The sequence below is a fragment of the Gopherus flavomarginatus genome, chromosome 13 (assembly GCF_025201925.1).
Source record: "Gopherus flavomarginatus isolate rGopFla2 chromosome 13, rGopFla2.mat.asm, whole genome shotgun sequence".
In the NCBI taxonomy this organism is placed as follows: Eukaryota; Metazoa; Chordata; order Testudines; family Testudinidae; genus Gopherus; species Gopherus flavomarginatus.
In genome coordinates this window covers 23505831-23531904 of record NC_066629.1, presented here as the reverse complement: position 1 = coordinate 23531904, position 26074 = coordinate 23505831, and the positions used below count along the sequence as shown (strand labels likewise).

Here is a 26074-nt window from a genome sequence, read left to right as displayed (position 1 = left end):
ATTTAATTCTTTTTGAACCCAGCTGTCTTCTGGCCTTCACAACATCCCTTGGCAATGAGTTCCACAGGTCAGCTGTGTGTTTTTATTTTATAAAAACTTATCTAGTAAGATGAAATAACCTGCAGAAGTAAATCATTTAATATTTTAACATTACAATATTCTCTTGCTTACCGAAAATTTCTCCGTTTTTGGCATATTCTGTCACAAGGTACAACATGCTTTTGGTCTCCATCACCTGTTGGAGAAATTGCACATTAGTTTAGTTGGAGAAGGGTAAAAACTACATAAATATAGCTATTCCAGCCCTTCTCCCCCAGAGGAAGTCACTTAAGGTCTCAAGCCTGCAAACACGTACAAAGATGCTTAAATTTAGTCACATGACTGACTTCAACAGGGCTACTGTGTGCTGATGGTTAGCCAAATGCTTAAGTATTTTGCTAAAATTGGAGCCTAAATGACAACTTAGATTTGATTCTTAGTCCCAAATAATAGCTATGAGAAGCTGACAACTCCAAATGCTAACTGAATGAACAGACTTGGCCTGAAAGTGGTTTGCACTTGAGCCAACATGTCTGAGTGACTGTTCTGCTTAACTCCTCTTCTGACTTGCTGGAAAATTATTAGTGTCTGTGGACAGGAAAGAAGCCTGGAGCCCTTGCTGCCCTCAGTCGTCATGGTGGAAAAAACAATGGATTGCACGTTTGGGAAAGACTGGCTAATTCGATAAATCACGAGATTCCATGGATACCATAATGCAACTGCGTGCAGTACAGAAATAGAAACATCACATCTCCAGTTTCACCTTTCTGGAAATTTTACAAACAACTTAAAACTTCTTTCCTCGGACATCTATAGCCCTGATCCTGTTTGAGTGACCTTTTCCATAAGTTGTAGACGTGTTAGTCTGTATCAGCAAAAAGAACGAGTACTTGTAGCACCTTAGAGACTCTACGGTGCCACAAGTACTCCTCGTTCTTTTCCACAAGAGTAGCCTGTTCTCAATTTGGAAATACTGGACAAAAATATGCATCTCTAAATTTGACAAAAATTTCTGCGCTGTCCCAAACAAGGGGATTTCACCTAAGAATTCAGGACACAAACTTGCCAAGAAATCTACCTCTAAAAGGAAAACTTCCTTGATTCCATTGCAGTTTTTCTTCCTATGCATCACCCTAGCTTTATCTTTTAAATGCTCCCTCAGTAGCTCATTACAAAAGTAGCAGGACCAAAAACAGATTGAAAAACTGTATTTTAAAATAAAAATAGTCATTTAGGATTTTTTTCTCCAGCAGGTTATAACAATTTGAGTGTCAGTCACATTTTGGACCTCAACTATTTTAACAAACCTGAGCACTGTAATTTGTAAAGACAGACCAACCTGAGTAAGTTGTGGGCACAGCCTCCTTTAATCAAGATTTTCCAGCTTTTTATTTATTCACAATATGGAAACTTTTGCAACAGTTTCTAGTAAATTATTTTTGGAGAAATGTTTTTCTTCTTAGGTTTTAAAATATATTTTAACATGTTGTAGCCACGTTGATCCCAGGATATTCAAGAGACAAGGTGGATGAAGTAAAATCTTTTAATGAACCAACATCTGTTGATGAAAGAAACTCTCAATCTACACAGAGCTAAAGAACAAACAGCTGAAGACATGCTCTGTGCAGCTCAAAAGCTTGTCGCTCTTTTTACCAACAGAAATTGGTCCAGTAAAAGATATTACCTCTCTCACTTCGTATCTCACATCTTCAACAGAAAATTATAAAACCCACATGAATTACCCAATAGATTTGATATAGCTCTACAAATAGAACATAATGGCTGATCTTCAGAAAGTCCAACCATATCTGGGTCCTTATTTAATTCTATAAAGGTCCAGAGTGCATTTTGCCTGCAATTTCCTTTTTTGAAAAACACAATTATATGGAAAGGTTGGTTGGTTTTTAACCCAACACCTGGAGGAGGCAGGACACGTCAATACTATATTTTCTACACTAGAAAGCCATGAATTTGGTCCTCATTATTCCCAGTCCCCTCAAATAGGGAGTTCTGAGACTCATATTGTGGGCATACTACCATAATGGGCACATTATATGTAGATAGATTAGAAAGACTTGATGTTTTTGACATGCTAATGTTACTTTTATCTACTTACCTATCTATCAAATATATTTCTAATGTGCCAATGACAATAATATCTAGGAGGCAAACATACAATTTAAAGTTGCAATACCTTTGTCTGGAACTGTCCTTGCTTCCCTCCAGTCCCTAATTTAACTGCTTTCCACTCCTCCTTCTCCCTCGGTTTTCTTTTTTGTCATTCATTTAGGAGATTGTGGCGAATCTTACTTATGCAAGCTACTAATTTTATCCTCTAACATTTGCCTCTATTCTATGAATCACAAGTTGATTTTAAAGGACGTGCCAGACTATTTCCCATAAAATGAAATTAAAGCTAAACAAGACTTTGCTAAATCAAGCCCTTTGTTTTTATTCAGTGGAATAATTCTGTCATCAAAGGATAGATCCTTAATGTGAGCAATCCCATTGCCTTCACAGGGCTGCGGGATCAGGCCCTCAGTTTGAATGCCAAGAGGTTTTTTCTTTTGTTTTATTTTTTGGTGCCTGCAATTTGAGTTAAACATATTTCTTGCATGATATTTCAAAGAAGAAATCAGTTGAGGCACCATTCATGAAATAAATTGGCCTAATTTTACTAAAAAGATTGCTGACAGGGAAGTTAGGCCCAAAAGGTAGATTCTGTAACATATAAGGATGTAGACTCAGATCAAAATCTTACCCTGAAATGCCAGTAACCCAAAATGCCATGGCATCATGTTTGTAAGAATAACAGAAAATGAAAGATACTAGAAACAAACATGAAACTGACTAATCTATTTTTACCATCCAATTTAAGTGAAATGCAAAAGAATACACTATAAATAGTGAAAGGTAAAACAGATTTTTTAAGAAGTCTTTCAGGTCTAGAGTTCGATCATCCAGGTTCCTCAAGCCTTGAGTGGGAGGTGAAAAACTTAGAAGAAGCTAGAGCTAAAAGCTATAGAAAGACTATAGAACCTGGTATAGGTTCAATAATTTCAGACATTTTCTAATAGTTGGAGTGATTGTATTTGGCCATTAATATGTTTCAAAGTTTGCAGGTCTGAACTGTAAGGTCACTGAGGAGTAAGTTTTACGACCAAAAAGATCCAATCTCTTTTAGTCCTTGTTATATGGAGCGGATCTGGAGTGGTGTTGTCTGCCCCGTTCATTCACGGACTCTACCACCAGAGAGTTTGGCACTGGGTGTGAAAATAAAAATTCCATTTTCTTGGAAGGGACATATTTTTTTTTAAATCTGCTCTTTTGCAAGTGAGCAGAATTGTTGCTGGGGTTTGCCATATAGTCTCGGCTGGGTCCATGAGAGCCTCATTTATTGAGGGAGTAATCTTGGAAGAGGTTGAAGTTTGGAGGATGTTCAACAACTGATGCTGGGACTTTGCAACTTCTTCCAGCGGTATACCCAGCGAGGCTGCAATCCTCTTAAACAGTTCTTGGAACTGTTTCAAGTCATCCCCATCATAGGTGGTGGGGGCATAATAGTTTCATCCAGAGAGAAGAATGAAAAACTGGCAGATGCAGTGATTTCTTGATCCAAAGTCTCCTCCAGTTTCTAGATTGCCTCTTCCAGGGATTCAGCTGGTCAAGGTACTGAAGGCGATGGAGAATGCCTTGACCTCTCCCTGTGTGGACTGGGAGACTTAGGGTAGTGTTGGCAGTAGGCTGCCCCTGGGTCCCAGTAGGGCCACTGTGGTGGGAATGACACTGGTGGCAGCATCCAGGAGTGTCTGTACCATCCTTGTCTTTCAGTTCTTGGGTGGTACTGATATTATTCTTGTGGACCCAGTCTGGTGGCCGTCTATATAGGCAAAGAGCAATGGGAAGAGTAGATTTTCCCTTCCTCATCATCATCCTTGTCACTGGATAAAGGAAGAGCTGATCTGGTTCGGGTAGCAAGTTGGCATGGTACCAAGCATGCTGAAATAATGTTGGTACCAAGGAGTGGAGACTGCGGTGTTGACAAGACTGAAAGGTCTTTATGCTGGAGAAACTGCTGCAGTATGGAGAGTATGAGTTCTGAGCAGGGTGCTGTCAGTGGTATTGATGCCTTTATCGTGGATGTCAGTGCCGAGAGTTGTGCACTGTGGAGGCAGGAGGTGACGCCATAGATTGTAGTGCTGCCAAGCTGCTCAGCACCGCTGCCGCATGTTTCAGCGGCTCTGGCGTACCGAGGCAGAGATTGTAGGTTTCCCTTTTGTGCATTTGTCTGAAACCACCTGCTTAGGGTCTTTGAGGCAGCGGGACCATCCGGTACCATGCAAGCCAGAGGTAGATGGTCTTGGTGCGGTAAGTACCAAAGGGGTCTAATGTGTCAGGGAACTACAGGTCGTATAAGGTAACTGTCCTGTCGTCTTCAAATCTGTGTCCATATGATCCCACTCTAGGTAACGGATAAGCACTGTCTCACCTAGAAGGTGGGATTGAGAAGTCCTGGCAGCCACTAAATAAAGTGACTATAACACTGCTCTATCAAATTTGGTGTAGCTGATGTAGACTGACCAATTACTAAGAAAAATGATGGTGTCTTCTGAGATAATCTTGGCTTCTTGCTGGGTGAGTACACAGAAGATTGTTGCCAGAGGGAGGTGAGTGTCCTCTGTCTGGACTGTCTTTGGTATTTAAAGAGCTTGAGGTTGGGGGCTGAGGTGTAGAGGCAAACAGGTCATCATCCTCCCTAACTTGAGCAGAGAAACACCGTCTTAGACCTAGGATGAAGGAACATCGTACCTACAGAGTAGGGGACTGCATCCAAGAGAGAAGAGACTCCTAAAAATATTTAGGCATTGTAGTGGACAAATAACCCAACCTGAGCTCCTAGTATGACAATATGGCAAAAAAGGGCTAATGTGAACCTTAGGTGTATAAATAGAAGAGTAGTGAGGTGATTTTACCTCGGTATACGGCACTGATGAGACAGATACTGGAATACTGCATCCAGTTCCGGTGGCCTCATTTTAAAAGTGAGGCTGAAAAGTTTGACAAGGTGTGGAAACGAGCCAGAAATTTCTCCCAGAGGCAATGCTGATCTTTGCGCCGACTTTGGTACTGTGAGTCTGGAGATGCGGATCAGTGCCAAGTGTAGTGTTATCAGTGCTGAGCATCACTTGCCCCTACCGAATGAACAAGCTTTAGCACTCTGTGCTGAGAGGAGAGAGAGGGTTTGAGTCTCTCTTTGTGGGACAAAGGGGACCAGTACAGGCAGCAGTGTCTATCCAGGTGTTCAGATCTCGCTTGCCTTGGTAAGAACGCAGTACTGGTTCTCGGTGCCAGGGTGGGAAGTTCGCACCAAGACAGTCTTCGCTGGTTCCTAATCCTTGCCTGATGTGCTGTGGATTTTTGCCAGTAGCGAACTTGGATGTTGCCTGACATCTCGCAGGGGCATTGGCTAACTGAAACTTAGAGACCAAATCAGTCTTGGACATCAAACCTCGCTCTTCGGGCTCTGAAGTCCTTCTCATTGATTGTTTGAGTCTGAGAGTCTCTGGACTTAGTTGTTGAGACGGAAAAGGAATGTCTTACAGAGCAGCATTCTAACACATGGCTCTCCCCAAGACGACAAACACAGCAGCTGTGGCCATCTATGAGTGGAATAAGTGTCACAGGACTGCCACAGTTTGAAGCCTGAGGGTTTTCAATCTGCCAGTTTAGGTCTGGATACTGGGTAAAAATACAGAAGAAAAAATTTAAATTTAAAATTAAATTTAAATGGGGGGGGAGGGCAGTGTGGTGTGTGTTGTTAATATAGAAACATTTTAAAAGGAGGAAATTTAAAGTAATTAATTTACAAGAGAAAATTCTACTAAAAGGAAGGGGGTGGGCGCCACTTGTTTTATCTTGCTGCCATGGACAGTAAGAGCAACTGAGAGTTGCAGCCACTCTGCTCTTTCAGGCTGAGGGCACGCACTACGGCAGGCACAGGACGCCTGTGGCCCAATGACCACCATTAGCGAAACATTCTGCTCTCATGCACAAGGTCCAGGTGGGTCCCTAGACTGGGACTGACATGGACAAATACTGAAAGAAGAAATTTAACCTACCATAGGGCACCAACTGTACCTGAACAGCTCAGTTCAACTGTTAAACTGCCATACTTGCAGGCTCAGACATTGGCATAATGTAATCAGACACACACACAATATGCTAGTTCTGTATATAGACAAAGCATTTGTATTGAAAATGCCAGGCTTAAAAAAACCAGAAGTTACCAGATACTGGCCCAAAAACTAAAAACTACATTGTGCTTTTACAGTCTGACCTGTGTGAAGGGCAGTGTGTAACTACAAAGCCCGAGGAGCAGGGGAGGGAAGGAATCATGCCTCCAAGTGGGGAACTGTCATGACAATAGCACACCAAAATGCTCTGTAGCATATTTTTCTTTTTGAATGTATCCTCATAATTCCCCCTCCCTCTTACCCACCCGTTGAACTTTCACCCATGCACACACATGTAAGTATAGAAATATTATATTCTTGAGAGCCAGAGGACCAAATATACTAAATGACGACCTGTAAGAAAGATGCCCCCCTCAACTGTACACACTATTCAGAGGCAATGCCAGGTGAGAAGCCAACCCCTCCAAACATCACATGAGGGAAGAAGAGGGTGCTGAGATTCCTACCACAATGTGTTATCCCTAGACCCTATTTGGGAGATCCAGATTCCAAATTCAGCTTCTAGCTGATAGGTATCTGAAAAGATTGAGGACCCATTCTCTTGCTGTTCTCCCTCCCATTCCAGAGCTTCCTCTAGCTTTTGGGTTGCTGTGGAGCGGATGGGTTGTGTAGAATTTCTCGACTACTCTACTTCTGCCTTGGCCTCCACTTTTGAGTTAACTTCCCTTGTTAATAGTTCCAGTACTGCCCCTACTCAGAGCAGAGAACATCTGAATGTCAATAAGACAAGCTGACATTATAAGTCCCTAGTCATTTCATACAGATTTGATTCAGCATCAGTGGGAAGTGTGTGTGGCATGCCTGATTAAATCAGAAGGACTAACTGTTGAATGCCTTGAAATTCTTTACACAATATATTGGGTTTTGATGCAAGCCTCAGTATGCAGCAGACCTGATACACAACACCGTCATGACACTGGAAAAGACTCAACAACATCTCTACACTTCAGACTTCAAGAAAGAAGTGTGTGCAATGAAGAACAAACCAAGAAACGTCTGAAACTGAACTCCTTCTACCTCACCTTTTTGTGCCAAAATCTGTTGAATTATCAAGACACAATAAGACAAGGAAAGGGCAGTTTCACCTTGAACTATGAATTTACCCAGCTGTATTGCAAACCCCATACATCCACTGCAACTAGTCAGCAGATACAAATCTGTTCATAATTACACAAAGAGGGTTTACAGACAACTTCTATAGGTGGATCTGCAGCATCAAGGCCTACTGTGTGTATACAGATTTCTTCGTGACTTAGGAAAAATAAAGATCCAAACCAGCATTTGCCCTGCACCTTGTGTACTTGCTTACACACACACAGACAGGAAAGGCAGTATTTTGCCCTGATATAAATGACTATACAACAATGAACTGGGACCTGGATTTTTAGGGGAACTGGGCAGTTCAAAAGATTGGGTTTAAGAATCTTCCACTTGCAGGTGGTTGGCTTGAACTGAAAGTTACTACTTATTGGCAGGTTGGTAACTTCCCTGAAAGGAGACTGGTGGGTTCAGTCCAGATCCCAGGGGACAAGTCTTTATAAGATTACCAACAAGGGTGCCAAATGTTATGGCAGTGGGTTGTCTCAGCAGAAAAAACAAGAAAAACCAATGGCCACTCCCACTCTCAGTTTAGGCACATAGGCAAAGTAATGTGAAGGAACCTTGCACAGCGGCTGCTCATACTGTACTTGCTCTGTACATAAATAGGAGGTTCAGTCTCCAGGTATCTCTAGCACCTCTCACCAGCACTAAATCACCCAGTTTTTTACAAAATTAGATCTCAGGCACCTCTGGAGTTATTGTGTGAGAGGCAGACATGAATGCTAACCACAGAATGAATTAGGCCAATATGCTGCTGTGCACGCACAAAGATTAAAAACACACCCAAAACAACTCAACCACATAAAAGCTGAATGTATACTATGAACCAGCAGCCCATAAAATGTCACTGATGTAGAGGACTAGACATCCATAAACATTTGACACAAAAAAACATAGGGGGAGGGGAGAAGCAAGAGGATTGTAACTGTACCTGGTAGAGTTTTATTATGTGCGGGTGGTCAAGCATTTTCATGATCTGCACTTCTCGATAGATCTTTTCCAGGTTCACTGCATCCAGCTGAGATTTGTCAATTATTTTTATTGCCACCTGTAGCCAAGGAACAAAATTTTTTTCTTTAAATCAATTTTCTAGTCTTGTCTGCCCTTGCTTGTTAACAGGACACCAAATTTCTATGACTCTGGGTCATTTTTTTATTTCAAAAATATACTTGCTATATCTTAGAATTTGATAATTCACTTATTTTTTTATAAGGCACATAAGATATCATGCTGTTGATCTAGGAACTCAGCTACTGACCAAAATCTCCTTAGCATTGTCAATGGGTGCAGGCAGTACCAGCAAGAGCTTAGACAGAGGAGAAGAGACCTCAAGTGCCGCTTACTTTGTGCATGTGAGCAAGTGGACTGAAGTAATAAATGGAGAAACTGCAGCCTGATGACTAGGAACCCGAAGCAATATTGAGGGATGAAACAGCTTGACTGAGACTTCTTGCAGCAGCACCATGTCACTATTTGGGACAATGCAATGATAAATTCTCAAACTAAAACTAGTCAGTATTTTTTCATTTGCAAAATACACTAGTAAAACCTTCAAATACAGCTTGCTTTGCTACCCCAGAGCCCGATCCTGCAAATACTTATGTGCATGGAATTAAGCATGTGCATAAGTTGTTCCAGGCAGCCAGGATTTCACCCACAAATTTTAAATCAAGTTTTGAACTCAAGTTCTTGACTCAGCACATGCAATCAAAACATACTTAGCTAATGCAATTCAGATTGTTAAGGATTTTTATTTCACTGTGCTTAATGTTCTAGATATAAGGATGTCTGTGATTAACCGGCTGAGAAAGTGTAAAATCTCTGCAGGGAAAGTCATGTCAGTTACACAGAGCAAACAGAGTCCATGTTATTTAGAAGCTAGTTTGAGGTCCTACTGACCTCATTCCCAGTCAATACTGGAGAACTGAGTTACACAGAACTATACTTAAGGGATTCCCAATTTCACCAAAAAAGGAAACAAAATGTTATGCGCTATAAAGAATGCAAGAGAAAATACTGAGAATATTAAACAGATCAACAGTATGTCTCATCTTGAATAGCATGTTAAAAATGCAGAGATGGGCAACAAAAATCAGAGCCATTGAAAGACTTCCATAGGAAAAGAAAGAATATAGGAAAGTTTATAAAAGACTAGTACAGGAAAGGTACATCAGTCCTAATATTCAATTCTTCAACAGGACTGGACCCAACTACCTGAGATGTTACAACTCCCCTATAACTACGACCTACAACTATAGATGCATTTCCCAGGAACCACAACTTTTTTAACTATAGGGAATGGCTGACAAGCACAAGAGATACATAGGTCCTCAAAGATATGCAGACACCTAACTTGGATTGATTTCAATACACAGGAGGCGGACCTTACTACCTGAATAAGAATGATCAAGAGCATCACTGCATTAAGAACTAATTACTAAACTCAGTTGACTTGGTTTTCCTCTCAATAAACCTCTTCATATACAGATACCTGCCCACCCCACCACTTAAACAAAAACATAAATAATTATATAATACTTAGTCCTGCCACGCGTGCAGGGGACTGGACTTGATGACCTCTAGAGGTCCCTTCCAGTCCTATGATTCTATGAATGAATAAAGTGATTTATCCTACTGAGTGGGAAGGGGAAGACAGAGACGCATTTTTAAAAACCTGGAATGTGCTCAGCTGTCACAGTGATGGGGATCATATAAGTAGCCACATAGAAAGCAACAGGCTAAAACAGAAACACCTGAATTGTATTTCTCATAGCACAAGTACAGCATCCAATTAAATTGATAAATTTAATAAATAGGATAATTTGAACCCAAGAACTTAATATAATTTTAAAAAGAGCCTTTACATGAATAATGAGGATATCAATAATTGCTAGATAGGATCAAAGATATACTAGCAATATCAATACATGCTCTAGCACGTGGTACTAACTAGCCACTATTGGAGACATGATACTCCCTGAATCCCTCTTCTGTTATCTCACCTTGATAGCCTTTTACAACTCTATCCTGCTCTAGTATCTGCACTTGTATCTTGCTGCATTACCTCACTAACAAAGCAAGCCTTGACTGCCTGTTTGTCCACTTCTTCCAGATTAATCTTCATGCATAGAAGACTCATCCTGAACTATTCCATAATGCCTCTAACATGTGTGCCTTCACATCCCTCCTCAAGACCCATTTCTACTGTGATGTGTATGGAAAACAATCACAAAGGCTGTCTTTTTGATTTGTTCGTAAAGCGCCTAGCACAAGGGGATCCTGGTCCACGACTGGGGCTCCAACTTTCTACCTTAATACAAATAATAAATACTACTACCACTACCATCTGACAATGGCTAGGAAGATGGTTAGTGGGGATCTCTATCTGATTGATTTGTAACTCAATTAAAAACAACCCTAAAGGATGCAGAACTATCTAAATACATACATAACTAGTCTATGTAACCACTTTTCAATTTACCTTCATTCTCCTCCTTCTGATGACTTTACACCCATTTGCTGCGACTGGTCTTAAATTAGGCACTAATTTAATCTCCTTGCTTTCAATCAAAGTAGATAGATGAAAGGAAAATGTATGCATTTCACTTGATTAGAACTACCCAAATACCCAGAGTTAAACACGCATGTAAGTCTTTGCCAGATAAGGGCCTAAGTTACTGTCTGTATTACTTCTTGAGGAGACTAAGGGTGGATATGGTAGAGGTATATAAAATCATGAGTGGTGTGGAGAAAGTGAATAAGGAAAAGTTATTTACTTGTTCCCATAAAGTAAGAACTAGGGGCCACCAAATGAAATTAATGAGCAGCAGGTTTACAACAAATAAAAGGAAGTTGTTCTTCACACAGCGCACAGTCAACCTGTGGAACTCCTTGCTGAGGAGGTTGTGAAGGTTAGGCTATATCAGGGTTTAAAAAGAGAACTAGATAAATTCATGGGGTTAAGTCCATTAATGGCTATTAGCCAAGATAGGTAAGGAATGGTGTTCCTAGCCTCTGTTTCTCAGAGAATGGAGATGGATGGCAAGAGAGAGATCACTTGATCATTACCTGTTAGGTTCACTCCCTCTGAAGCACCTGGCATTGGCCACGTCAGTAGACAGGATACTGGGCTGGATGGACCTTTGGTCTGACCTAGTATGGCCATTCTTATTGTTCATACACTCTGTAGTTCACTTCTTGGTCACATATAAAAGCAGAGTGGTAAGCAAACTCCTTTTTTTGGTATGAACATACATGATGTAGGAATAAACAAGAATTCAGTCTGTTAAAAAAAATTAAGACTCCCCCTCCACAATTTCTCTTTACTGCCAATAAAACTGATTTGTGAACAAGTTTATGCAGGCACAATTTCGTCAACATATAAAACAAGTTTCCTAGAAAATTATAATAACCAAAAACAGACACCAAAAATAGAAACAAAAATGCTTACACACACCTTAGAAAATATTTGCTTTAAAAAGTTATTCCTTATATCAAATTTCCCCACTTTCTCTCCTTTACTTTATAGTAGCTCACCGAAAAAGCAATATCAAGCAGACACTGGAATTGGCCTATTATATTTTCTTAACTTAACAGGGCAGGTGTGCTCTGGGTGGAGCCCTGTTTCGAGCACCACTCAGCTTCCTCTATCAATAAAAAGAATGGAAACCATTACTTCTCACTTAAAAAGTTACTCAAAATTTCTAGGGTGATCCTTACCCAGACTGATATTTCACTTTATCCAGATCCGGTCAGAGTAACAGATCGCCTAATTTAGGTAAGCCAAGAGGATTTATATTAGTTTATTAGAGAAGTAGAATCTAAGTGTACTCACTCACCAGACAAGCCTAATTCAAGAAACCAATCACCTTCTCTCAATTGTTTGTATGATCAATTTTTAATTTTCCCATTACTTACACTAATAGCCTAATCTCTTCAGACCTCCCCTGTACATGGTGTCTTACACAGGAACAGTCTTGCCTTTTACTTCATTTATCCACACTAACCCCTTGCTCTAACTCTGTTCCTTAGCAGATGCACAAATTGCAGAAGCTTTATCCACAAAGGAATTCCTGAGCACTTCCCATTTCCTCTGTTCTTTCCTTTCGTTATTCTCACCCATTTACTTTTGCCTTACACTTGAACCTCTGCACACTTTTACCTCATTCTCTTCCTCTATCCCTTTATGAGGCTCCCTTTATAATAACTAACATAACTTTCTCTTGTTGCTTGCCTGCATCTTCTGTGTGAAAAGACTAATGTAGAGAGGCTGGCAGGAGCGAAGTTGTGTAGGGATTCAAAGAGGAGAGCGCTTATGTCTGATATGAAAGGTGAGGGAAGGCCAGTAAAGGGTGCTCTAGTGGAGCACAGTCAGAGTGATGGAGCACACTAAGCTCAGGTCTACACTAGCCGGGAGGGTCGATCTAAGATACACAATTTCAGCTACATGAATAGCGTAGCTGAAGTCAGCGTATCTTAGGTCGACTTGCCTCGCCATGAGGACAGTGGCGAGCTGACCGCTGCCGCTCCATCGACTTCGCTTCCACTTCTCCCGAGCTGGAGTTCCGGAGTGGACGGAGACCGCAATCAGGGATCAATCTTATTGCGTCTACACTAGATGTGATAAATTGACTCCCGATAGATCGATCACTACCTGCCGTTCCAGCGGGTAGTGAAGACCTGCCTTTAGTATCCGTGGCAGCGTTCTGGACAACCTGAAGTAAGGAAGCAGCAAAACTCTGCCTTCCTAGGCTCTTCCTTCATCTTTTTCAGTTCATCCAAAATGCGGTCACTCTTTAATATACACTTTTGTATTTTGGACTGCCATTCCTCCCCTCCCCCAGGAAAAAAAATCTAGTATTTATATGGCTTGCAATTACAAGTTCTTGCAGTGAAGCGTGTAAGTTCCTTGAATTGAAAAAGTGAACTTAAAGTATATAAGCTCTGCTGGTTTTTCCAACAGAGTTTGGCATTTCCACAATTTGCTCCTGCATTTGAATACAGACTCTCTACAGAGATTATAAAACACTGAAGGAACATAAATATTTCAATGAAGAATGTTTCTTCTTTCAAGTCTGTCTATAAAAATTTCCTATGTTGACAACTTTCTCCGCGTATGTTAGGCAGTTACCAGCTCCCAATGTTAGCAAAAGTGCATGCCCAAAACAAAGTTTTTAAAAGATACAATTCAGCTGAGTTGTCTTGCAAACCATAAAGTACCTAATTCCTTAGTCAGACCTAGCGAAAGAAAGAAAAAGAAAGAACAAATGAGTTGTGAGAGGGTAGAAAGGGTTTCCATTTACCTGTAATCTCACTAGTTAATCTATACCAGATGCTTCTGTTATTTCAAGAGTAAATGTATAATTATAGTTTTGCCATATTGCTGACTGAAGTTTTTTAAAAAATTACTTAAAATTGAAAAGGCTTTTTTCACATTTACGTAGCAAATTCCCTTCTGGTATTTGAACCAATTAAAAAACAAAAATAATCTCTGATCTGGGACCAACCATGTGGAGTTTCATCCCCAAGAGAGAATCTTCAGAAAACTGAGCATGTAAAAAGCGAGTTGTAGAATTGAGTCCTGCTGTAACATTTATTATAGTTTAATGTTAAATTAATGTGCTTTTTTTGTGGCTTTCTGCCACTTCCTCCTTTTCCAAATGTTCCCCATTGAGAAGACATGCTACAGATGTTTAAAAATCTCCTAACAATACAATCTGTCTACATTTAGAAGATGGTGAGAAGACTGAAAATAATTCCTTCATTTGAAGGTCAGGAAGCCATACAGCTCCAAGAAATTCAGTCCTCAAGTCAAACGTTTCAGTGCAAATCCCAAGAAAATCTGTTCTAATGGCTTCCAAATAACATTAGTCTTCTCATACTAAAAATCAGTCTCAGAGTCTAAAGAAAAATGCATTTGCATTAGAGACCAGTATGCCACACAATCTCATCAAAGAGAGTCTATTGTACTAGAGTTCTACATTTCCCACACTATCAAATAGCTGTTTATTGCAAAAATTCTATCACTATAACTTAACATTATTGCTCTAATAACCCTGCACTTACAGCTATGTAACTTGCAAATACTTGTGTCACATTTAGTTTTCATGTAGTGTATTCAGGTACAGTAGTGTGTCAAAGAACCCGACAAGCCAACACTTCCTTGAAGTCTGACAATGTGTTTATAAAAGTCTTATCGCATTAAGAGCAAGAATGTTCTTTTAATGTCATCAAGCCTTGAACTTACATAAGTGAACTTGTTTTCATATCTCCATATGACATGATCCAAACAAGTTCCAAAAAAATCAGTTTTGGTCACTCAAAATGTAATACTTGGTAGCCTTACAACTTTCCTTGGTTAGATCTACATTTACAAAGGCCTAACTTTGTGTTTAAAAATGCAATTATGCTCTTTACAATTAGACCAATGGGCAAGTTACTCAGCTGTATTAGGTGAACTCTGGTATAAAGCTGAATGGGCAGTCCGCAAAACAGACAGATGCCGAATTAGCATCCAAACCCTCCTCTGTCCAGTGGTTTAGTTATTATTACTAACAAAAAAAAAGAATGAACTTCACTTTTTAGTTTTCCTCTTACCACTGGTTGTCCCCAGGGGTTCCCTTCAAGGCCTCCTCTGCTCTAATGCTCTCTCTTTCCAGAGAATTCTTTAGTATTTTCCTTTTCATTCTAGATGGAGTTAAAAAGCTGCCCCCACAAAGTGAGCTAAGCAAACTTCAGCGCTTCATACTGTGTTCTATCACCTGCTATGAGGGTAGGTCAACAGATGAACTCTGCCAACCTGTTAAAAATCCATAAACACATTCTTGATTCAGTCAAATCTTTAAAAAAAAATCAAGATTTTCAGCATACAGATCACTCAACATGACAGTTGCCACACTGCCTCTTTGATCTAAAATGTAATTATACAAATGTCAATTTTTTATTTAGTTACATGCTAGTTGGTTTTTTTGAATTTCTGAAATAATCCCACGTGTGGTACTCTTGCTGACCACGAGTAGCTACGTATTAGAAACACAAAAAGCGTTTATATCAAATAATGTAGACCAATAAATATTAAAGGCTTTGTATTTCTAGTTCATCCACTTTATCAAAACATTAATGATAATGAACTGAATAAAATGTAGTGTGTACTCTCTTGCTATAGCTAAGCGCGAACAGGTTTTCTGAAACAAAGGTGCAGTAAGGGATGGTGCTAATTACAGAAATATTTTGTTGTCTATTCTCTAATACAGGTTGAGGTTTTATATCAGAAATGACATTGTAATATATGCGTCAATATTTTCTTAATCTGAAACAGAGTATTACAGACATCTGGCTTCTCTGTTTCAAATGTTTAAAGGTAGATTAGATACCTGAGCCTTTTTTAATACTGAATTTTTTTGCCCTTTGTTCGATCTGAAGGTTTAGAGAAAAATCACTAAGGAATACTATGCAATTACACATAAATGTGAAGTTGCACTTAGCACTGAGCTCTTTTTCACCAGCAATCTTAACAGTGTCTTGATTAAAACAAAACGTGGGTCAAATCCTATTTAGTTCAAATTGGAGATGCTGCTTCTGGCTGCAGCAAAGATTTTAATTTTACATTTTTGCACCAAAACTGTTGAACTATGAAATCTTTCTCAGTGAAACTGAATATACAGCTCAGTAGCAATCACTAACATTTTCCAGAAATGTCATAACATAGCACTAATCTTTCCAGTATACTGTATAAAAGTCTACCTGGTACATGACTGAATTCGCATTTCTCTAGCATGGTCAACCTCTATCTATGGCAACACATGCCACCACCCAAAGCACACACCAAATTAAGGACAATTATGCAAGTCACATGATTCTAGCATACTCCTACAGTTAGGTTGCAAATCACTGTGTATTTGGCACACTCTCCCCACTACTGCACACAACTTTCATGATTAAGAGTCATAAATGCTTTAAATCAGCTTAAAGGTGACCTGAAAAGGGGTAAAAAATGGTCTACACCTCCCTACCCCCCACTGCTTTTAAGATGCATAAAAGCCTAAAACCCATTTGAAATCTTGCTTCAAAATATCAAGAATAATCATCAGTCTTTCATTCCTTGTTTTTGCTAGAGGACTAGAGAATTGGAAGGGGGAGCCTTCTCTGCCTTGAACTGAAAGGGCAAGGAACTGAAACTGCCAGGCATCTAAATTTAAACAGATATCAAATGAAAAAAAGTTAATCTGACAAATAATCCTTACTTTCAATTTTTCAAGATTATCTGAATTTTTATTTAGTTTTGATTCTACCGTTACAGTCCTCCAGAAAAAGACGACAAACTTCTAATGTAAGGGAAATGCTGAATATCTTCAGACCTATAAGAGACACAGCAAAAAAGGCACAAATCCAGATTTTCTCTTTTGCAGCTGCCATTTAGGTTACACAGGTCAACCTAAAATCTTAGGCCCTGCCTAGGTTAGAGATATTTGCACGAGTGCAGTTACCCTGATGCAAGCTCCCTACGTAGACTCACTTTAATATTGTAAAACATGGCTTACTCTGGTCTGGAATACGTCGTGCTGGTGCAAGCCCCACAGAAACAATCGAGTGCTTCTACATCATGGATTTGCTCCAACGTAGCTAATCAATGTTAGCTTCCCTTAAATCCGTTTGCGCTAAACCAATTGGTGGGTCACAACAAGGGGGGGCTGTTGTTTTTTAAACCAGTGCACTTATGAGTATGTATCATGCATACACACACTTGATCAGCCAACCGTTCATCTAGTTCAACATTCCGCCTCCTAGAGAAGCCACTTTGGAGGAAAATACAACCATATGTAATGGACAATTAGGCAATAACATGCCTATAGGAGAAGGTTTTCCAAGTTCAAGCAGCTGGTGGCTGACATACATCCTGAACCATGTGGAGTGATTAGTAAAAAGTGTTTACGATAGTTCATGGAGCGATAGCTTATATCAATATGCAGATGACTAATCATTTGAGTTTTAGGTTTAATGCCCTATATCTTGTAGGAAAGAGTGCCACAGGTTGGTTATGTATTTGAGTATTTCCTTTATCAGAAAGTTTATTACTTTTTTAATTCCAGAGGGTGTCCCTCTTATATTAGGAGATAGTAAGCAGCAGATTCAGTATGATGATCTCTGCCATTCATGTTTATATCTCATGTCACTACTTATCTCCTAAAACTAAGCAGTCCTAATCTTTCTGAGCTTCCCTTATGATTCTTCCAATGCTTCTAATTATTTTTGTTGCCATCTCCTATTTTTCCTATGTCCTCCTAAACATAACTTCTTCTCCTGTGTCCATATTCATGAACAAACTGAATTCTCTGATCATAGGATATTTCTGTGATACAACAAACATGTGCTGTGTGCAAGAACCTATCAAAAATGCAGCTGCCTCCTCTGAAGCATCTAGTACTGACTGATCTTAAAAGCAGGTTACAGAACTACACCAACCATGGGTGAGAATACATTGCAGTTCTTACATTTATATTAACTTTCACATTTCTTCACTTCAGTGCTCAAATGCAACATTACTGTTGCAGTTACAGGATTTCACACTCAATTTAGAACTAGTTTGCCATACTCCACCTTCTGGGCTATATTTTCTTCTTACGTACACATTCTGTTTCAGTTTGATTTCCCCTTCAAATATATTAGATTAATTTCATGACAAGGAACTTTAAGGTCTGCATCATTTCAGTACAATTCCACTATGTAACTAAGCAGAGTTGGTGGAACTCACACTGGTCTGACTTTGAATCATTTACAGTAATACTACTTGGTCAGAACTTCTCTTTACTATTAGTGAAAGTTAATAGGGTCCCTCTCCCTTGTAACTCAGCTAGCTGCTGCTACTGCCTGACCCAACAATGAAGTTCTACCTATGTTTATAAATTTCTTGTTGAGGAAATAACTGATCATGCAAAACAAACAAACAAAAGTGCACAACAAGGTTTAACCATAATACTTTGGAAAGGGAAACCCTGCTAGAAAACTTACAGGAAAAATATGATAAAGGTTTCCTTTTAGCTTAATTTTAAAATAAACCATGTGAAACAACTGTCAGTCATAGTAAGTTCACTCTGCCATTCACATTCCTGGAATTATTTCCATCTTGGCAGTAGTAATTCACAATGTGAACTATAAAAACAACTTCCAGACGGAGCACAGCATACATGACCCTAACCAAGAAGAAAGCCTATTCAATCAAATAGAAACTTATTTATATTGACATTTAGCAAAGTTTTTAGAACGTACTTCTATTAATTTCAGCCGCTTTTGAAGCTGACAACTTGTACAAAACACAATATTGCCAAGCTGTTTAAACTCAAAGTGTAGATTATTTTAAATTTTCACAAAACTCAGATCTAACTTTTACATTACAATAAAAAGTTAAGATTGCCACTGCAATGCCATTGAGACATGGTGCCTGAAGACCAGTAAGCAAACAGCTTTACCTACTGCCTGGTGAGTGAAACATTAACACTGTAATTGAACACTACTTAAAATTCTAATTTCCAAACTTGGGTATTTAGTAGTAGCAAGGAAAGGGTTTAAAATTATTTGACTAAGTTCCTTAATATGCAATTTGAGAAGTGAGGCCATAACTTGATCAAATTTCCTTTAATACTTTGGATTTTCATAGAGTCACAGAAATGTAGGGCTGGAAGAAACCTCAAGATGTCAGTAACATTGTACACACAACTTTGAAGAGTGACCGCTACTATGTGCCCTGCAACAATATTCAATGTAAAATTGTAACTGAAGTTAACAATTATAGTTTTGCCTCCTGCCTATTGATACTTGTACCACTTAAGACCACTATAAGTGAAACATTACAGTTTTCCATTTCTTTACTTTGTGCTTTTGACATCATTTTGTTCAATCAGTTTCCATGTCCGTATGGATCATTCACATCGCACCACAGAAAAATGTTTTTTTTAAAATAGGAAATAGGATATCATCATAAAAATTGGCAAGAAACTGAAATCCAGTTATAGTAACTGAAAGTACTTGTCTTAAAAGTTAAGTCATGATGTCCACAAGTGCTGCTTCCAAATATTTCATATTTTAAAAATATGTTTAATTACATTTTTACTCAAGTCGACTATAGCTGTTTAATTATAGATGATGCATAACATAATTATGGTTTTCTGAGACTGGTATTTAATTGATAACTTGGGTAACCTGCATTTCTGAAAAGATGATTGTTTTTAATTTAGTACCCAGACAAGCTGATTCAAGGGAATGGGATAGGAGGAAAATCATTCTTCTTCAAACTGAAGTAGTAAAGCTGGCCCCACATCTGGAGATATTAAATAGATGGCAAACCTAACAGCAGAATACAGAACAATGTAGCCTTTAGGAGTCAAACCTGCAGTGCTTAATTTGTGCCCGGGCTTGGTAGGGCAGAGTCCCAGCACCTCTAGGGTTGGCAGATCACAGCCCAGGCAACTCAGGGCTTACCCCATCAGTTATGAAAGTTTAAAAAATGGCCTGAGCCAGGGCACCTAATGGTTAGCGCCGCAGCCCCTCGCTGATTACGAATTAAGCACTGCAAACCTGTCCTGTGTTCGGCAATGACCAAGTTATCAGCTGCCTGCTGGCCGTTTCTCATGAAGGGACTCTCCTAACAGCAGCTTCACGGCTAGTGTGGGGACTGATCTCCGCCCTGCTACACACTGATCTCCGCGGCCCAAACACGCTGTCACCAGCACAAGCTGGCCCCGTCCACACCTTGTCGTGCGGGCAAGGCGTATCCCCCGCCCCGCGGGGCTCCCCGCCGGCTTGGCCCCGGGGAAGTTCGCACCGCGGCGGGTGCTGGGGAAGGTCCCGGGGCGGGCGGGCTGGCCGGCTCCTTCCCCACAGCGCTCCGCTGCCCTGCGGAGCCCCCCGCCGCCTCGGGCGGAGCGGCAGGGCCCGGCGCCGCTGCAGGGACAAAGGCGGCTGCGGGCCGGGCCCGTGCGAACGGGGGGCACACCTGGAGTCCCCCCCACCGGCGCGCCGGGTGCGCCCCACGCGGGGCAGAGCTCCCGGGGGTGGGAGCCAGCCGGTAACCAGGGAACCCCCGGGGCCGGTAGCAGTGGCGGCGGAGGGGAAGGGTCCGGCCCGAGCCGGTCCCGGGGGGCGAGGCAGGCCCGGTTCCCCCCCGGCCGCCTCACCTCGCTGCGCGTGATCCGGTGCCGCCCCAGCTTCACCACGGCGAAGTTGCCCTTGCCCAGCGTGCCCTCGATGTCGTAGAACCCGACGCGGACGGGCCCGGGCCCGCGGGGCAGCAGCGGGGGGGGCCGCCGGGGCTCCGCCATTACCATGCTGGGCTCGGGGGGCGGCAGCGGCGGCTCGCTCCGTCTGTGGCCGTGCGGCGCCCTGCAGCCGCGCCGCGCCGCGCCGCGCCGCCCCCCACCCGCGCGTCACCGCGCGCGTCAGCGGAGGCGGAGTCTCGCCATGGCAACCGTAGCCACCGCCACCGGATGAGCAACGGCCTCCTGGGGCTGTTCCCTGCGGGGCGCCTCCTCCCGCCGGCAGCGCGGCCCCCCCACAGCCTCCCCGGCACAGCGCCTGCTCCCCGCCGGCCTGGTGTTGGGAGGGAGGGGGGGGGGGGGAAGGGGCGCGGCCGGGCGTTGAGGGAGCGCTGCGGGCACGGCCCCTCCCCCCACAGCTTGAGTCTCCCTCAGCCCCCCGTCCCCGAGTCCTGGTTCGCCCTGACTGTGCCTGGCCTGTCGCCACCCCCACTGCTGCTGTGCCCCCACTGCACAGCACGGCCCTGGGTTCCCAGCGCCCCCCCCCCCGCCACTGCACAGCACGGCCCTGGGTTCCCAGTGACCCTGCCACTGCACAGCACGGCCCTGGGTTCCCAGTGACCCTGCCACTGCACAGCACGGCCCTGGGTTCCCAGCGCCCCCCCCCCCGCCACTGCACAGCACGGCCCTGGGTTCCCAGTGCGCCCCCCCCCGCCACTGCACAGCACGGCCCTGGGTTCCCAGTGACCCTGCCACTGCACAGCACAGCCCTGGGTTCCCAGCACCCCCCCCCCCCCGCCACTGCACAGCACGGCCCTGGGTTCCTAGCACCCCCCCCCGCCACTGCACAGCATGGCCCTGGGTTCCTAGCACACCCCCCCGCCACTGCACAACACGGCCCTGGGTTCCCAGTGACCCTGCCACTGCACAACACAGCCCTGGGTTCCCAGTGACCCTGCCACTGCACAACACGGCCCTGGGTTCCTAGCACCCCCCCCCTGCCACTGCACAACACGGCCCTGGGTTCCCAGTGACCCCACCACTGCACAACACGGCCCTGGGTTCCCAATGACCCTGCCACTGCACAGCACGGCCCTGGGTTCCCAGCGCCCCCCTCCCCCCGCCACTGCACAGCACTGCCCTGGGTTCCCAGCGCCCCCCTCCCCCCACCACTTCACAGCACTGCCCTGGGTTCCCAGCACTCCCGCCACACACTGCACAGCATGCTTCTAGGCGCTTAGTGCCTCACCCCACTGCACAACATTCTCCTGGGCTCCCAAGCCCAGCTGGCCCCAGCCCCCTTAAGTTTCCCTCCATAGCTGTTGCCCATCTCTGCCCATGGAAGGCCACACCCACTCCTGTCCCTGCCCTGGTCCCCGTACCCCCTTTCTCCGGGCCACAGAACAAGCTGGGCACCCATTCCTGCCCTGCTGCTTGGACCAAGCGGTCAAGGGTTCCCGCCCTCCACCACACCATAGGGCCTGTAAGCACCTTAGCTAGTGCTCAGAGCCACCCAGGATTCCCCTTGGAGGGGGTCCCCTCACTCCAGACAGATGGGGACAGGAGCTCTGAAGGCTGATACAGGCGCTAGCAGTAGCAGGGATGTCCACCTCTTCTGCCAGGTGCCTCACGCTGCAGACACGCTCTCTTAATTATTTGTATTGGGATATCACTCATGGGCTCTACTGCAGTAGGCACTGTACAAACCTGTAACAGACATCAGCCCTGACAGCGAATTACCGATACTCAAGTTTCACTCTGATTTTCATTTTTAATAATAAATCCACCTAAGTTGTTTTACCCCTTATGCTTCAATTTTTTTAAACCTCTGTTCATTTCAAATGCATGCTCTTCTATCCCTCTCCCTCTCCTCAAACTTTGCCCACTATCTAACCTTTCACCTTGCCCTTTCCCAGTTCACTCACTCCTTACCTAGCTAGCTTCAATCTCTCTTTGCCTGACCTGTCACTCCCCTCTCACAATCAACTCCACCACCTCTTTCTGGACAGCCAATCCCTTTCTGAAAACAGTAGGAGTCTAGAACACCTGATGGCAGAGAGGCTCCTTGGCCTCTGAAAGTATATGCTGCTACTACTTCTAGTTAACAGGAGGTTTGGCCTTCTACAGTTTGCCACTGAGGGGCCATTGCTGGGGTTCTCGCCCCCACTAAGCACATTAGGAGGCGAGCAATTTAAGGCCTGACACAATGCCTGACCCTAAAAGAGGATTGCATGTATTGTCTACTTAAATTAGTCAGAGTTCTACCCTCTGAGATAGCTAATGTATACAACAGCATGCTAATAATAGTTCTGCTTGGGTATAATATGCTGTTACACAGACCTTTTACTCTTTGAGTTTAGCTTTTCATTATCTTTTTTGCACTACAATGACACTTGAATTAATCTATTCAATTAATGTTGTTATGCTGCCAAAACCCAGTAAATTAGAGATTAAAATAATCTAACTGGAGGCTCATGTGAAATATTGCCTAATAGTTGCTCTAAATCAGGGAATTTGCATTGGTATATTTTATATATTTTTGATAGCAAAAGAATCGATCTGCCTTCTTCCTACTTCTATCAATGCTAACCCTTACTGTATCTCTCTGAAACAAATTATTCAGCAAGTTAAACTTTATGTTTACAACAGAAAGCCTCATTGGCACAGCCCTTCTTGTACAGCACAGGATAACGTCAATTTTGGTTCAAATGTACAGGCTAAAATAAAACTTCAAAATAACATTCATGGAAAAAAGGCAACCAAGAGAACAGCCTTTCTGCAGATGGTTTTGCTACCCATGATTCACTTCTTGTTGGGCTTCAAACAAGGTGATCCAAATACTTTACACAAACACTTTTTCAGCGACCTGTGCAATCTCAAACAAAATGCTCAGGAACTATTGAAAGACAATTTCAGCAACTGTCCAAAAGTTTCAAATGTGGAGCACATGTGCCCTCTAGTGGACTATTGTCCTATGTATATTATAACTAAGGGCTACCAAATTCAAGGTCCATTTTGGTCAATTTCATGATTTCAGCTATTTAAACCTGAAATGTCCAGGTGTTGTAATTGTAGGGCTCTGACCCAAAAAGGACTTAGGGGTGGGGGGGCATCACAAGGTTATTGCAGGGGGGATTGTGATACTGTTACCCTTACTTCTGCACTGCTTTTGTCGGCGGCGCTGCCTTCAGAGGTGGGCAGCTGGACAGCAATGGCTGCAGGCTGAGTGTCCAGCTCTGAAGATAGAGCCACCGCCAGCAACAGCTCAGAGGTAAGGATGGTATGGTATGGTATTGCCACCATTACGTCTGCTCTGTTGCCTGCAGAGCTGGGCCCTCATGCAGCAGCTGCCCCTCTTCAGCCACCCAGCTTTGAAGGCAGCAGCACAGAAGTAAGGGTGGCATGGTATGGTATTGCCACCCTTACTTCTGTGCTGCTGCAGCCGGGGCACTGCCTTTAGAGCTAGGCGCCTGACCAACAGCCACCATTCTCTGGCTGCTCAGCTCTGAAGTCAGTGCAGAAGTAAAGGTCACAATACTGCAACCTTCCTAAAATAACTTTGTGACCCCCTGCAACTCCCTTTTGGGTCAGGACCCCCAATTTGAGAAACACTGGTTTCCCTGTGATCTCTGTATAGTATAGGGTAAAAACACACAAAAGACCAGATTTCACAGTCCATGTTGTGTTTTTCATGACCATTAATTTGGTAGGACACTAATTATAACACATAGGGTGATTCATTAAATTTAAAGTGTCAAAGGAGATCTGACAGTTGTCTGTGCAAAAAGATAAAATTAGGTGCAGAAGTCTGTCCAAAGAGATAATGCACTTGTTAGGCTCAATAGTCCACTAATCCCACACTCTCCATTTAATAGCTATTAACAGATTCAAGCAAGAAGACAATGAAGAAACTAAAAGCACCTACCTGTGAAGATAAAGTCAGAAGACAGGCACCTCTCCTGTGCTTTGCAGAGCTGGTTGAATCCCTATCTGAGGCAGGGCAGAGCAAGAATGTCTTAGTGACTGTCCAAACAGACTGCATCCTGTAAAAGGTGAAAGCTCCATTGCCGTGGTCTTAGCAGGGTAACATTAGAACTGTTCTATCCCCATATTTCAGGTCTTGACACTGGTGCTCCAATGAACTCTTCACCTTCATTACTGAACTCCTCTCCTAGAAATCAGATTATGGATGTTTCAAGGACTGATAAGCAGTCTGGGATAGGCTCCCCTAACTGATCATCATACCAGAGCATTCACTTACTAGGTCATATGTGAGTGTTTCTGGGAAAGCTCTGTTGAGTACAGTAGTGCACTATATAGTCACAGCCGTGCCCTACAGAGAAAAGTTAGTTCATTGCCACCAGTTTTTGTTGCGGACTTCCTCCAGTAGAAGCAATGCAGAACCATTTGGGAATTCTAAGGTCCACTCTCGCAGACTGAAGAAAACAAGTTATTTGTGGTCTCAAATCTGCCAAAAATTGCAATAGTTTATGGTACATTGAGTCCCAGTGGTGAAATAACAAGCTGAAATATTGTTAATATTTAAAGAGGAGGATTAGATAGGGACCTGCAGTTCCTTTGTTCTAATCCTAATTCACCCAGTGAGTTGTATAGCCCTAGATTTTTTTTCCCCCCTAATATTCAGCCTTATCAAAGCAATGTATTAGGCTCTGGAACAGTCTCCTCCCAAAAGCAATGGAAGTGCAATTTCATGATGCTTAAAACAAGACTGAAATAAAGCTTTAGAAAATGTGCTGTATGAAACAATCTTGCATTGACTCCTAGGAGAGGGACTGGATGATTCCCATCCAGCTTCTATAATCTAATAGTTCTTAATTTGGCTATTCTGTGCATGTGAAATGGTTTGGAGCAGATTTTATTTACACAACATTTGTCTACTTTCATTAATCAGATGTGTGAAGGTGAGAAGGTTTTTCTGATTCATTTTCACGTTCATTGGTGCCTGCCCTTTTTCAAAGGCCCAAAGGTGACCTCAAACTCTCCTGACTGCAAGAAAGCACATTTTTTAATAATAAGCTTTTCCCTCTGTCCTAGAAGCAGCAGCTATGCTGCTCCACTCTGCACTGGTTAGTCCTCAACTGGAGTATTGCGTCCAGTTCTGGGCACCACATTTCAAGAAAGATGTGGAGAAATTGGAGAGGGTCCAGAGAAGAGCAACAAGAATGATTAAAGGTCGTGAGAACATGACCTATGAAGGAAGGCTGAAAGAATTGGGTTTATTTAGTTTGGAAAAGAGAAGACTTGAGAGAGGACATGATAACAGTGTTCAGGTATCTACAAGGGTGTCATCAGGAGGAGGGAGAAAACTTGTTCACCTTAGCCTCTAATGATAGAACAAGAAGCAATGGGCTTAAACTGCAGCAAGGGAGATTTAGGTTGGACATTAGGAAAAAGTTCCTGTCCGGGTAGCTC

General features: G+C 42.6%; 1 protein-coding gene across 7 annotated transcripts in view; it reads right to left on the bottom strand.

Annotated features, from left to right (window-relative positions):
* SIK2 (salt inducible kinase 2) overlaps positions 1 to 25237 on the bottom strand; it is a 106715-nt gene extending 81478 nt beyond the window's left edge. For 2 of the 7 annotated variants that reach the window (XM_050922009.1, XM_050922010.1), the window contains exons 1-3: positions 20564 to 20725; positions 8326 to 8442; positions 172 to 235 (exon numbers count right to left, since the gene is read on the bottom strand). In XM_050922009.1, coding sequence (XP_050777966.1) covers positions 172 to 235; positions 8326 to 8442; positions 20564 to 20713 — 331 coding nt within the window. In that variant the 5' untranslated portion in view covers positions 20714 to 20725. Of the gene's footprint in view, positions 1 to 171; positions 236 to 8325; positions 8443 to 8737; positions 8864 to 11462; positions 11628 to 13578; positions 13632 to 16636; positions 16703 to 20563; positions 20726 to 24566 lie in introns of those variants that run through there. The other 5 variants (XM_050922012.1, XM_050922013.1, XM_050922015.1 and 2 more) reach the window with 5 other exon arrangements.
* Between the last annotated feature and the right edge of the window lie 837 nt (positions 25238 to 26074).